Raw genomic sequence first — 14,719 nt, 5'->3', positions numbered from 1 at the left:
CTGGGCTCCCCGGGGTTTCTTTATTGTGCGCCAGCCAGCAGTGTGGACTGTCAAGGGTCAAGGGCGGGGGGTTGCTTTTGCCATCTGCTGGGTGACAGTGTGGGACAGTGCTTGGGTTAAAGAGAAAAGCGGGTGAAAACAGTCATACTGGTGTCTGTGCAGACAAAAGGGAAGAGTTTTGTTTTGGGGCCACATCTGGCAGTGCTCCGGGGTTCCTCCTGGCTCTGCTCAGGGAACCCTGTGAGGTACCAGGGATCGAACCCGGGTTGGCCGTGTGCAAGGCCAGCACCCTCCCTGCTGTGCTGTCACTCCAAGGAAGAGAAATGTGATATGCGATTTTATATTATTTTACTTATTTGCTTTTTCTTTGAGGGCCACACTCGGCGATGCACAGGGGTTCCTCCTGGCTCTGCACTCAGGAATTACTCCTGGCAGTGCATGGGGGAATCGTGTGGGATGCTGGGAATCGAACCCGGGTTGGCTGCCTGCCAGGCCAACACCCTCCCTGCTGGGCTATCGCTCCGGCCCCACAAGGGGGTCAGATTCTTCCAAGCCCTAGAGATTCCTGAGCATTAACAGACAACTTCCAGCGGTTTTCCAGGCTTGTTCCAAGAGGTAGGATCAAACTGCCTCAGACTGCATTTAGCCTGCTACCAGACACCACCCAGGAAGGGAACCTTTTTTTTTTTTTCTTTTTGGGTCACACCCAGCAATGCTCAGGGGTTACTCTTGGCTTTGCACTCAGGAATTACTCCTGGCAGTGCTTGGGGGACCATATGGGGTGCCAGGGATCGAACCCGGGTCAGCCGCGTGCAAGGCAAACGCCCTACCCGCTGTGCTATCGCTCCGGCCCAGGGAACTTTTTTTTTGGTGTTTTGGGTCCCACCCGGTGATGCTCAGGGGTTGCTCCTGGCTCAGCGCTCAGGGATCACTACTGGCGGTGCTTGGGGGACCCTATGGGGTGCTGGGGACTTAGGTGGGCCGTGTGCAAGGCAAGTGCCCTCCCTGCTGTGCTATGGCTCTGGCCTCAGGAGGCAGTATCTTTATTTTTTTATTTTTTTTGCTTTTTTTGGGGTCACACCCAGCGATGCTCAGGGGTTACTCCTGGCTTTGCACTCAGGAATTACTCCTGGCGGTGCTTGGGGGACCATATGGGATGCCAGGGATCGAACCCGGGTCGGCCGCGTGCAAGGCCAACGCCCTACCTGCTGTGCTATCGCTCCGGCCCAGGAGGCAGTATTTTTATAAAGCTACTTTAAGAAAGAAACAAACAGGTTTTCTCCCAAAAGGTTTATTTATCACAGTTAAAGTACAAATTCAAATACACCAATCCACTAAACCATATATACATATCTACACAAATATCACTCAGACGTCCACAAAACCCCCTACTGTATCCACCCACACATTCAAAAGCAAAAACAAACTTGTCTAAGAACACTTGCCTAATAGAAACGCTTTCCACCTTATCATCGACAGAAATGGGCATTTCACAAGGACGGGGAAGTCACCGAGTGCAAACCCAATGTGGAGCTTTAAAAACGGGAATAACGAACAAAATGAGGGACACTCAATGTCCCTAGACATATAAACTATAAGAAAAGCTTGAAGTATTGGAAGACATTTTTTTCTGGAAGACTTTTTTTTTTTTTTGCTTTTGGGGGTCACACCCGGTGATGCTCAGGGCTGACTCCTGGCTCTGCACTCAGGAATCACTCCTGGCGGTGCTCGGGGGACCCTAGGGGATGCCACGGATCGAACTCAGGTCGGCCGCGTGTAAGGCAAGCGCCCTCCCCGCTGTGCTCTCGCTCCGGCCCCTGGAAGACAGTTTATATAAGGTCAGTTAATCACATTCCAAGAGTTTTGTTGGGTTTTGTGTGTGAGGTTTTTTTTTTGTTTTTTGGTTCTGGATATAAAGGAAGAACTCTATTGGGTTGAACAGGACAGCACCGAAGTTGTGTTTCTTTTGGAGGTGCCAGGGGCTCGCACAGAGCGACCCAGACCTAGCAGAAGCGACAGTGGCCGGGAAGAAGGCGTCTGCCTGGACACCGCGTCCCTCCAGCCCAGACACAAGGGCACCGGCTTTGGAAGAAGGGCGGAGGGTTCGGCCTTGATGTCACCCAGACTCTGTCCTCGGCCCGGGCGTGACGCAAGAGGGTGTCCAGGCTCCTGGCTAGCTCTGCCTCCGACACAGCCTCTGATCAGAGACTGAGGGAGGGAGAGATGGAGAGAACGAGGGAGAGGATGACGGAGAGTGACAGAGGGACGAGGGAGGGAGAGGGAGGGAGAGGGAGGGTGAGGGAGGGCGAGGGAGGGCGAGGGAGGGAGAGGGAGGGCGAGGGAGGGAAGGTGAGGGAGGATGAGGGAGGGAGAGGGAGGGAGAGGGAGGGAGAGGGAGGGAGGGAGAGGGAGGGCAAGGGAGGGAGGGAGAGGGACGGAGAGGGAGGGAGGAAGAGGTGAGGGGGGCGAGGGACGGGGGTTGTTCTCTGAGCGGGTCTCATTCACAGTGGCAGCCCGGAAGGTTCTCCCGGGAAAGGTCACATGTCCAGGTCTCGTGGTGAAATGTGGCCCCTCAGTCCTGTCCGGGCCCCCTCAGCACAGCGGCGCCTCCTCGCAGGTGGCCAGGCGCTGCCGGTGGACGCGGTCCTGCTGCAGCTCCTCGTGGTTCGGGTGCCAGAGCTTGGCGATGATCCGCTCAATGTTGAGGGCGTACACAGTGTGCGTGGGGATCACCTGCCTGTGCACCTGAGCACGGAGGGCGGGACGAGCCCCTCAGACACACGACGGGCTCCGGGTCCCTCAGGCACCCACGGGCTGGGGTCCCTCAGGTACCCATGGGCTGGGGTCCCCTCAGGCACCCACGGGCTGAGTCCCCTCAGGCACCATGGGCTGAGTCCCCTCAGGCACCCACAGGCTGAGCCCTTCAGGCACCCACGGGCCGGAGTCCCCTCAGGCACCCACAGGCCGAGCCCCTCAGGCACCCACGGGCCCGAGTCCTCTCAGGCACCCATGGGCCCAAGTCCCCCCAGATACCCATGGGCAGAGTCCCTCAGACACCCATGGCCCGAGTCCCCTCAGTCACTCACAGGCCCGAGTCCCCTCAGACACCCACGGGCCCTGGGTCCCTTCAGGCATCCACGGGCAGAGTCCCTCAGACACCCATGGCCCGAGTCTCCTCAGTTACTCACAGGCCCGGGTTCCCTCAGGCACCCACGGGCCCAAGTCCCCTCAGATACCCATGGGCTGAGTCCCTCAGTCACCCATGGCCCAAGTCCCCTCAGTCACCCATGGCCCAAATGCCCTTATCACCCACAGGCCGAGTCCCTCAGTCACCCACAGGCTGAGTCCCTCAGACACCCATGGCCCGACTTCCTCAGTCACCCACAGGCCCTGGGTCCCCTCAGTCACCCACGGGCCCGAGTCCCCTCAGGCACCCACGGGCCAAGCCCCTCAGACACCCACGGGCTGAGTCCCTCAGTCACCCACGACCCGAGTGCCCTCAGGCACCCAAGGCCCAAATGCCCTTATCACCCACGGGCCAACTCCCTCAGATACCCATGGCCCGACTTCCTCAGTCACCCACGGGCCCTGGGTCCCCTCAGTCACTCACGGGCCCTTGGTCCCCTCAGTCACTCACAGGCCCGAGTCCCCTCAGGTACCCATGGGCCCAAGTCCCCCCAGATACCCACGGGCAGAGTCCCTCAGACACCCATGGCCTGAGTCCCCTCAGTCACCCACGGGCCCGAGTCCCTCAGACACCCACGCGACCCGAGTCCCCTCAGGCACCCAAGGTCCAAATGCCCTTATCACCCACGGGCCAACTCCCTCAGATACCCATGGCCCGACTTCCTCAGTCACCTACGGGCCCTGGGTCCCCTCAGTCACTCATGGGCCCTGGGTCCCCTCAGTCACTCACAGGCCTGAGTCCCCCTCAGATACCCACAGGCCCGAGTCCCTTCAGGCACCGCCATGGCCCGAGTCCCCTCAGGCACCCACGACCCGAGTCCCCTCAGTCACCCATGGCCCAAGTCCCCTTATCATCCACGGGCCGAGTCCCTCAGACACCCATGGCCCGACTTCCTCAGTCCCCACAGGCCCTGGGTTCCCTCAGGCACCCATGGGCAAAGTCCCTCAGTCACCCATGGGCCCTGGGTCCCCTCAGGCACCCCCGGGCCCAAGTCCCCTCTGGCACCCACAGGCTGAGTCCCTCAGTCACCCATGAACCGAGTCCCCTCAGTCACCCACGGCCCAAGTCCCTTAGACACCCACGGGCCGAGTCCCTCAGTCACCCACGGGCTCCGGGTCCCCTCAGTCACCCATGGCCCAAATCCCTCAGTCACCCACGGCCCGAGTCCCCTCAACACCCACAAGCTAAGTTCCCTCATCACCCACAGGCTAAGTCCCCTCATCACCTATGGGCCTGAGTCCCTCAGACACCCACGGGCTGAGCCCCTCATCAGGCATGAGCAGAGTCCTCACTCGAACCCGTCACCCAGTGACTCGCAGCCAGGCGTCCCGGAAAGCAGGAAAGCGGGGCCCGGGTTTCTCAAAGGGGGACAAGGGGCCTGACCCTGCCTGCGCTGACCGGGAGGTTGGTCAGCTGGGGGACGGGAGGAAGGACACCAGGGTGGGCCCAGGAAACGCCCAACGGCAGCCAGGGTGGCGTAGGGGTGGGGGGTGGGGGGGCGAGCGCCCACGTTACCTGCAGCGCCTCGAACAGGTCGTACATGCTGACGGGCGGCAGCGCGGCAGGCAGCGTGTCCCCGGAGCAGGCCAGCAGGAGCGCGGCCTGCTGCTCGGCGTCGTCGGGGGGTGGCTGGGACACGGGGTTCTGGCCGGCGCACGGGCCGGAGAAGGCCGGGGGGCTGCAGGGGGACAGAGGGGGGCAGAGTCGGTGCTGGCAGTGCGGGTGGGGACGGGGGGGGCACAGTGCCCAGAGTCTGTGACTCCAGCGCGGGGACAGTCTCATCTCGGCAACCTACTGCTTGGCCTCTCCGGAGCAGGGGTGGGGGGAGTGGGGGCGAACGCAGAGCCGCAGACACGAGGGGCAAGTGCTCTACTTTCTTTGTGGCTTTTTTTGGGCCACACCAGGCGATGCTCAGGGGTTCCTCCAGGCTCTGCACTTAGGAATCACTCCTGGTGCTCGGGGGACCCTATGGGATGCCGGGGATCGAACCCGGGTCGGCGGCGTGCAAGGCCAACGCCCTCCCCGCTGGATTATAGCTCCAGCCCCAGGGCGAGCGGTCTATGGCTGAGTCCATTCCCAACCCCGTGTTTAGATTTCTGTTTAGCTTTGGAGTTTTGGGTCCCACCTGGTGATGCTCAGGGCTAACCCCTGGCTCTGCACTCAGGACTCACTCCTGGCGGTGCTCGGGGGACCCTATGGGATGCTGGAAATCGAACCCGGGTCGGCCGTGTGCAAGGCAAACGCCCTCCCCACTGTGCTATCACTCCAGCCCCCCTAATTTTAAATTTTTATCTCTCTTTTTTTTTTTGGTTTGTTTTGGGTCCCACCCGGCGATGCTCAGGGCTGACTCCTGGCTCTGCACTCAGGAATCACTCCTGGCGGTGCTCGGGGGTCCCTATGGGATGCTGGGAATCGAACCCGGGTCGGCCGCGTGCCAGGGTTCAATTCCCAGCAACGCCCTCCCCGCTGTGTTATGGGGGATGGTAGTGGCAGCTTTTCAGGGCTGGGGTAGGGGCGGGGGCCGGGGGGCACGCAGGGTCCCCACCTCTCCATGAGGCTGTTGTAGGCGGCTACGCTGTTCTTCAGGTAGGGCTGCGGGGTGACGTTGCTGCCGAAGGCGTACTTGAAGTGGCCGTCCCGCAGGCGGAAGGCTTTCCTCCTGGACACCACCGACGTCAGGATGTCCTTCAGGTGGTTCTGGGGAGCAGAGGGCGAGGCCCCGAGTTGCTCAGAGCAGCCGCCCAGACGCACCCCCGAGTTACCGTTTCCCGAGGGGACTCCTGGATTCCCGAGCCATGGGATTATCCAAGGGTGCTGTTTTTCCTCTCTCTCAAGTGCCTACATTCCCTCTCAAAGATGTTTTAGTAAAACATAAGGGGGCTGGAGCGACAGCACAGCGGGGAGGGCGTTTGCCTTGCACGCAGCCGACCCGGGTTCAATTCCCAGCATCCCATAGGGTCCCCCGAGCACCACCAGGAATGACCCTTGAGCATCGCCAGATGTGACCCAAAAAGCAAATAAAAATAAAAAGTAAAAGACAAATCAACGTTCTCTCTCCTTTTTTTTTTTTTTTGCTTTTTGGGTCACACCTGGCGACGCACAGAGGTTACTCCTGGTTCTGCACTCAGGAATTACTCCTGGCGGTGCTCAGAGGACCATATGGGATGCTGGGGATCGAACCTGGGTCAGCCGCATGCAAGGCAAATGCCCTACCCCCTGTGCTATTGCTCCGGCCCCCATTCTCTCTCCTTTTTTCTTTTTTTTTTTTTTGCTTCTTTGGGTCACACCTGGCGATGCACAGAGGTTACTCCTGGCTTTTGCACTCAGGAATTACTCCTGGCGGTGCTCAGGGGACCATATGGGATGCTGGGAATCGAACCCGGGTCGGCCGCGTGCAAGGCAAACGCCCTATCCGCTGTGCTATTGCTCCAGCCCCTCTCTCTCCTTTTTTTGAGTGACACCCAGTGATGCTCAGGGCTGACTCCTGGTTTAGTGCTCGGGGATCACTCCTGGCAGTGCTTGGAGGACCCTATGGGGTGCCAAGGCTCGAGCCCGGGTCGGTTATGTGCAAGGCAAGCGCCCTCCCCGTTGTCCTATCACTCCAGCCCTAATACGTGTTATCTCTCTCTTTTTAGAATTTTATTCCTCCGCCCCTCTCAGGGAGCCTGGCAAGCTACCGAGAGTATCCTACCCGCACAGCAGAGCCTGGCAAGCTCCCCGTGGCGTATTCCATATGCCAAAAACAGTCACAACAAGTCTCACCATGGACACGTTACTGGAGCCCGCTTGAGCTAATCGATGTGCAATGGGATGACAGCGACAATAATTTATTACATTTATATTCGAACACCAATCCCACTACCATAACACCTTCCACCACCATATTTCGAACATTTCCACCCCAACCCCCAAAGCAGGACCTGAATGATTTATTTTGTTTGCTATGAATAATCTGCTAAAAATGACACACAAAAAGTTTCCTTAGAGGGAAGTGTGTGAAGATTGTTGTATCTCACGCTGGGGCCATTAAGTCTTGTCTTGGTACATCAGTGGTGTGGACACCTGTATCTCTTAAAAGAGTTTGTAAAGTACTTGGAAACTTGGTTTAAAATGGGCCAAAAAAAATATTACAAGATCTGTGGAATTTACTGTTTATAATGCCCAATCTGTAATCCATGTAGACTTATGCAGATTATCTATATCTCTACGTAATACATACTACTTATAATATATCTGTGTACAATCTGCATTATCTATATCTGTATACCTCCATCTTTATCTATATATAGTATGTTATATATATATCCATAAATAACCTATATCCTGAGTGTACAAATATACATATATAATGCCAAATCTATAATCTGTACATTTATATAAAATAGGGCTGGAGCCCCCCGCCCTCTCGGAGAGCCTAGCAAGCTACCGAGAGGATCCCGCCAGCATGGCAGAGCCTGGCAAGCTCCCTGTGCGTATTGGATATGCCAAACACAGTAACAATAAGTCTCTCAATGAGAGACGTTACTGGTGCCCGCTCAAACAAATCGATGAGCAACGGGATGACAGTGACAGTGATATATAAAACATCTATCTCTAACCTTATACGTACATATTTTTACATACAACGCCCAATCTATAACCCCTGAGCATATCAAATCCCCGATCCTTGAACCTATTGTTAAGGTTGATGCGTCAGCGCCCTACGAATAACCCCCAGCCCAACCTAAAATCCTTGCATGAAAGGACTTGGCGCCCTCTCAAAAGCCAGTGATGGGGGCTAGGAGGAAAGGAAGAAGCTGAATTCCTCTTCACCTTCGAGGAGACAGTCACACAACGGGGAAATCTGTGGGGTAGACCCACCCGGTCCCCTTACTCCTGTAAGACCCTCCTATACTCTGTGGAACATTCAGTCTGGACACACCCCAGTTTGTCTGGGGCCACACCTGGCGGTGCTCAGGGCTTCCTCCTGGCTCTGCACTCGGGGGGTCCCTCCTTGGCGGGGCTCGGGGGACCCTACGGGAACTGGGGTCGGCTGCCTGCAAGGCCAATGCCCTCCCCGCTGTGCTGTCTCTCTGGCCCCGCTTTTTTCTGTCTGTCAAAATAACGCCCCCCCACCTATTTTTTTTTCTTTTTGGGTCCCACCCGGTGATGCACAGGGGTTCCTCCTGGCTCATGCACTCAGGAATCACTCCTGGCGGTGCTCAGGGGACCCTATGGGATGCTGGGAATCGAACCCGAGTTGGCCGAGTGCAAGGCAAACACCCTCCCTGAACCTTCCCTTGGGGCCAACGTGACAGCACAGTGGGGAGGGCGCTTGCCCACCCAGGGTGAATCCCTGGCACCCCGTAGGGCCCCCCTGAGCTTCTCCTGGGGTCTCCCCGACACCCCCGACAAGGAAAAACCTTCCTATTTCGTCTGGGGCCAACCCCAGCACGCTCAGGGCCGACTCCTGGCTCTGTACTCGGGGATCCCTCCTGGTGGGACTCAGGGAACCACACAGGATGCCGGGGATCGAACCCGGGTCGGCTGCGGGCAAGGCTCCGGCCCCTGGATCTTTCTTTTTATTTATTTATTTATTTGCTTTTTGGGTCACACCCGGCGATGCTCAGGGGTTACTCCTGGCTCTGCACTCAGGAATTACTCCTGGCAGTGCTTGGGGGACCCTATGTGATGCCGAAGATCGAACCCGGGTTGGCCGCGTGCAAGGCAAATGCCTTACCCTCTGTGCTGTCGCTAGCGGCCCCCGGAGCTGGCCGTGCCTGAGGTCTGAGACTCTGCGTCTCTGTGCTCACCAGACCGGCTGCCCCCCCCCCCCCCCGCCCCGGCACTGACCTCCACGGCGTAGACCACCGCCGAGACAGCCTCGTCCGTGACGTTGTCCAGCCCGTGCTCGTAGGCGGTCACGATCATCCTCCCCTCCAGCTGGCCTCGGGTGGGCAGCAGCATTGTGTGTGAGCAGAGCTTGAGGTCGTCGTCATCTTGGGGGTCCTTGGCCACGAACTGCTGCGCCCCCGAGAGCGGGTTCTGCGGCTGGAATCTATGCTGTGGGCGTGAAGGGCGCCGCTCAGATCACCCCGGCACCGACCCTGCGGCCCGTGGACCGGCCTCGGGGTCCAAGAGTTCCCCCGACAGAACGAGTGCAGAGGGCCGGGGGGGGGGAAACACAGCCAGGTACAGCAGTGACGGGACTATCACCCCTCGACACACGGATGGCACGGAAACAGCACGCGCCATGAGATGACAGTGCAGTGACGGTGACCGAAGCTAAGAAGGCCAGTGGTCAGTCTAAAATTTTTTTTTTTCTTTTTGGGTCCCACCCGGCTATGCTCAGGGACTACTGGCTTTGCACTCAGAAATTACTCCTGGCAGTGCTCGGGGGACCCTATGGGATGCTGGGACTCGAACCTGGGTTGGCCGCGTGCAAGGCCAACGCCCTCCCCACTGTGCTATCGCTCCAGCCCCAATCAGTGGTCAGTCTAAATCTCTATTCTTGTCAACCGTGGTCCACACAGAATATATGGGTCTCTCGATCAAAATAACAATCGGGGAGCAGAAGCTATGAAACCTGTTTTCAAACAAGTCAGAGCAGGAGATAGAAACCCATTTGCAGACGACTCAAGAGCATTTTAAGTCCTATAAATTATAAAAAGTGTCAGCTGTGAAGGCTTAGAAAGCCTGACTCGTCAGCAACGAATATTACCGGATAATGGTGCATATAGTGTAAATATTTACTTATAATTCTTTTTTCTCTTTTTCTCTTTTGGGTCACACCCAGCGATGCACAGGGGTCACTCCTGGCTCTGCACTCAGGAATTACCCCTGGCTGTGCTCAGGGGACCTTATGGGATGCTGGGAATCAAACCCGGGCCGGCCGCCTGCAAGGCAAACGCCCTCCCTGCTGTGCTATCGCTCCAGGCCCCGTCCCCCCCACGCCCAGTTTTCATCTTAAAAATACAGCTAGTCCCGGCCCTGACGTCAAGAAGAACCTACGTCAAACTTCTGGCGGACGGACGAGAGCTTCTTCTTGCCCTTGGGCTTCACTGGCTTGGCTGCAGACCCTCCGGTCCACGGCAGAGACCCGGCCCCCTCTGTGAGAGACAAGAGCGACAGCCAACTCGGGGACAACAGCGCGAGGGGCGGCTTTCACGGGGGCTGAGAGAGGTGTAAGGACAAAACACCCCCAAATGCTCCACTCAAACCTCTTCCTTCTTCTCTCAACACAATTATAAAATCAAATCACCTTTTTTGCTTCCTAGGCGATTGGCTGAATTGTTTTTTTTTTTTTGGGGGGGTTGTGCTTTTTGGGTCACACCCAGCAATGCTCAGGGCTGACTCCTGGCTCTGCACTCAGGAATCACTCCTGGCGGTGCTCGGGGGACCCTATGGGATGCCGGGGATCGAACCCGGGTCGGCCACATGCAAGGCAAACGCCCTCCCCGCTGTGCTATTGCCCCCCATTTGTGGATGAAGGAATTTAAAGCCAGCTGCTGACTCCAGGCGAGCTCAGAGGAACCAGCATCCGTGTCCTCGAGGCCACGCCCGGGCGGCCACCCAGGGGTGCTATGGCCTGACCGCAGAGAGCCTGAAAGCCCCCGATGCCTTGTTTATTTGTTCGTTCTGAGGATCGAACCTGGGTCGGCCGCGTGCAAGGCAAACGCCCTCCCCGCTGTGCTATCACTCCAGCCCCAGCCCCCGGCGCCTTACCTGGGGTGGACACCAGGATCTGACAGCGCGTGAGGATGGCCAGCAGGAAGTCATTGTGGGAGTGGACTGGAAAAGGAGGCCAGGACAGAGTGGTGAGCACAGAGCTGGGCCCCGCCCCGCCGTCCTCTGTCGGGGTCGCTCTGTGCTTGGGGGGTGGAGGGGGATGCTCAGGCTGGCTCCTGGCGGTGCTGGGGGTCCCGGGATGGAGCCGGCTCTGGCTCTGCCACTGAGCTCCAAGACCCCCGCACCCCCCGACCCCCACCCCCGCTGAAGCCCAGACGGAGCGTGGGAAAGACGCCCTCTCGAGCCCCTGGGCAACCCGGGCCACGCCCAGAAAACGGCCGCCACATTACCGTTGTCCTGGGTGAGCAGCCGGTGCGCCTCCAGGTCAAACTCCTCTTTGCTGATCTTCTGCTTGAACCACAGCTTCAGGTTGGCCCAGTACCTGCGGGGGGAGGTGATGGCGGGAAGACCCGGTCCCCCCTCCCCGCCCCCGCCCCCTGTCCCCGGGAGACTGGACTGGGGGCGTTTATCTCTGGGAGTCAACACGAGCTTACACAATGGCATAATGACGCCAAGTGGCCGGATTAGATTTTAATTCTAACTTCTGTTGTGGACTGACATACTAGGACCATAGTATGTCATATGTCTGACATACTAGGAACATAGTATGCCATATGCCTGACATACAGGAACATACTAGGAACGTGGCTGAAGAATGGATACTCTGGAGGTGGACAGAGGGCAGGGTTCAGGCGCCTGCCTCGAGGCTGGCCCAAGCCCCGCCAGGCGTGAGCCCTGAGCACAGAGCCAGGAGTAACAGCTGAGCACTGCCAGGTGTGGGCCCCCACACAAAACAAGGCTATTTGGGTTCGAGTGATTCCGTGTGGGCCAGGAGCGCCTCAGAATCCCGAGAGTGGGGACTCTGCGTGTCCCATCAGGATGAGGGGTGAAGAAGGCGGCGGCTATCAGCTCTGCCTCCTTGAAATGTCACTAGGAGGAAAAACTCCCCCCGTCGGCCGTACGCCATCCCGGCCGGCCACTTGAACCCAATCAGAATAAAGTACGAGGAGGAACGAAGAGAGAAGAAAGTGGGGAACCGTCTCCCCCAGGCCCGCCTTGCTTGGAAACTTGTCACACTCCAGCACACACCTTAAATGCCCCCCTCCCAGTTTTTTTCTTTTTTCTTCTTTTATGGCTCTTTTGGGTCCCACCCGGCGATGCTCAGGGCTGACTCCCAGCTCTGTGCTCGGGAATCACTCCTGGTGGTGCTCGGGGGTCCCTATGGGATGCCGGGGATCGAACCCGGGTCAGGCCGCGTGCAAATGCCTTTTCCGCTGTGCGATGGGTCCGGCCCGCCTCCCGCCCCCTAATTTTCTTAAGTGTCGGGCAGCGTCGAGTCTCGAACCCGACACTCACACAAGGACAGATCAGAGGCCTGGAGGCGGGCCACACCTCCAGGGGCAGATAGTTTTGTTCCTGTTTTATTTTTGGGTCTTGCCCTGTGGTACTCAGGAAATCGATCCCCACTGGGAGCTGGGGGTGTCTGGGGGTGCTGTGAGGTCCTGGGGGTCTTCGCCGGCTTGCAAACACATGCTGCAGCCCTGGCGGGCGGCTCACTAGCCTATATTCCGTGCACAGGAGGTGCTCGGGGCTGACTCCTGGCTCTGTGCTCAAGGCGCTGATGACTATGGTGAGCGCCGGGGCTCGAACCCGAGCAGGCCACGAGCCACACCAGGCCTTCCCCACTGCACAATCTCTCTCTCTCCGGCCACCCTGGTGCTCAGGGGAGCACTGAGGGTGCAAGGAATCGAGTCCGGATCGACCCCTATGTATTTAAACACGAAGACTGTTAAGAACGCCTGCTGTTGGGGCTGGAGCAATAGCACAGCGGGGAGGGCGTTTGCCTTGCACGCTGCAGACCCGGGTTCGATTCCCAGCATCCCATAGTGTCCCCTGAGCACCGCCAGGAGTGATTCCTGAGTGCAGAGCCAGGAGGAACCCCTGAGCCAAATTGCCGGGTGGGACCCAAAAAGCCAAAAAAAAAAAAATTAGTAAATAACGCCTGCTGTTCGCCAACTTTCCCAGAACTCCTTGATCCGTCTGAGCTTCCGTCTGGGGTAACTGCACCCTCCCGGGGCTCAGCATCTCACCCTGCCAGGGTCCTGGTCGCCCCCCCCACCGCCTGGGTGAAGGTCTGGGAGGGCGGGGCGGGGCTTGGCAGCCTATTAGCCGCCGGGCTGGGGCTCGGGCACCTCTCGGACCTCAGTCTTCTCATCTGTCAAATGGGAACGACCGCTCCCCCGCCCCCACCACCACCGCCCCGACCCGCCGATGTAAGCTGGTCGCGCTCCCGGGAAGGCGTCACCCGACCCCGCAAGGCCGCAGCTCTGCAGAGGTCAGGTCGCAGCTGGCCTCCCGAGCCCGCCCTCCTCCCGAGCCCGGCTCGGCGAGGCCCCCGCTTCCAGGAAGTCCTCCCGGGATGCACCCCCCCATCCCCACCCCCCGGCGTGGAGCCTGGCCCGGCTCCGGGCGCCCCCCGGCCCCGGGGCGGGAGGCCGGCGCCGCAGGCCCGGGCCGGACGGGCTCCGAGGCCGGGGTCCGCCCGAGCCGGCCGCGCTTACTGTTTCACGTTGTCCCCCAGCGCCTCGCTCAGGTTCTTCTTGGCCGCCTCCAGCTCGCTGACAAAGGTCGCCATCGCGCCCGCCCGCCCGCCCGCGCGCCGCCCGCCCGCGCGCCGCCCGCAACCCCAAAGCCAACCCGCGCCGGGGGCGGGGCCGCCGCGCCGCCCGCCGCGCCGCAGCCAACCCGCGCCGGGGGCGGGGCCCTCCGCGGCCCGCCCCCCCGGCCCCTCCCCCGGCGCTGCCCCGGCACCGGGTTGGTTTCCGGCCCCGCCCGCCTCGGGAAGCTGAAGTGCGGCGGCCAATCCGCGGCCTCCTCGGCTCTTTTCCCTCCCCCCGCCAAGCCCGGGCGGCCGGTCACATGACTCGGGCCGCCCGCTCCCGGGGGCCCGGGCACACCCGCTGGCGCAGCCCGCCTGCAGCGGCCCCTGCAGGGCTGGCGCGTTCCTGCACGTGAGCAAGCCCCGATTTTCTTCCTCTTTCAAAGGCTTTAAGTATAGTTTGATGTGGGTTAATTGGCTGCTTCCGCCCCACTCCTAGAGCGCGTAAAGGAATCTCAGTAGATAGTAGTGGAGTGAGTAATGCCGGGAGGGTAAGCAGGGCCACAGAGATAGTACAGTGGGTGGGGCACTCATCTGGCTCTTGGATTCACCCCGACACAGCACAGGGTCCCCCAAGCACTGCACGGAGCAAGCCCTGAGCACCAAACCAAATAACAGAAGAAAGAAAAAGTGGTTTATTGCTTCCAGAAAAATTCTATTTTTATTTATTTATTTATTTATTTATTGCTTTTTGAGTTATACCTGATGATGCACAAGGGTCATTCCGGGCTCTGCACTCAGGAATTACCCCTATCGGTGCTCAGGGGACTATATGGGATGATGGGAATCGAACCCGGGTGGGCCGCGTGCAAGGCAAATGAAGGAAATTTTCCTCCACACGAAAGCCCTAAATTTCCAAAAATTTAATTCCATACCTTATCCCAAACATGCATCTCCAGCCCCTTAAGATTTTCTTTTTGTTGCTGGTGTTGTTTGTTTGGGTTTTGGGTCACACGCGGCGTTGCACAGGGGTTCCTCCTGGCTCTGCACTCAGGAATCACTCCTGGCGGTGCTCAGGGGGCCATACGGAATGCAGGGGGTTGAACTAGGGTAGGCTGTGCACAAGTGCCCTCCCCGTTGTACTGGTGCTGCAAACCCTTATTATC

At 58.9% G+C, this 14,719-nt stretch overlaps 2 protein-coding genes across 2 annotated transcripts; one reads left to right on the top strand and one right to left on the bottom strand.

The window, feature by feature from the left end:
• Positions 1 to 1,275: 1,275 nt before the first annotated feature.
• On the bottom strand, positions 1,276 to 13,602 carry TADA1 (transcriptional adaptor 1). Its single transcript, XM_055120193.1, has 8 exons — positions 13,516 to 13,602; positions 11,245 to 11,336; positions 10,892 to 10,957; positions 10,178 to 10,275; positions 9,020 to 9,229; positions 5,733 to 5,884; positions 4,703 to 4,865; positions 1,276 to 2,745 (listed from the first exon to the last, which is right to left on the bottom strand). The coding sequence occupies exons 1-8, from the start codon at positions 13,587 to 13,589 to the stop codon at positions 2,593 to 2,595; spliced, it is 1,008 nt and encodes a 335-aa protein (XP_054976168.1). The 5' UTR covers positions 13,590 to 13,602; the 3' UTR covers positions 1,276 to 2,592.
• LOC129399648 (proline-rich protein 2-like) lies at positions 2,753 to 4,670 on the top strand. The gene has a single exon (XM_055120192.1). The coding sequence runs from the start codon at positions 3,360 to 3,362 to the stop codon at positions 4,422 to 4,424; it is 1,065 nt and encodes a 354-aa protein (XP_054976167.1). The 5' UTR covers positions 2,753 to 3,359; the 3' UTR covers positions 4,425 to 4,670.
• Positions 13,603 to 14,719: the final 1,117 nt, after the last annotated feature.

This window comes from Sorex araneus, chromosome X (assembly GCF_027595985.1).
Source record: "Sorex araneus isolate mSorAra2 chromosome X, mSorAra2.pri, whole genome shotgun sequence".
Classification (NCBI taxonomy): domain Eukaryota; kingdom Metazoa; phylum Chordata; class Mammalia; order Eulipotyphla; family Soricidae; genus Sorex; species Sorex araneus.
Note: the sequence above shows the minus strand (reverse complement) of the source record. Positions and strands in the feature narration are given on the sequence as shown.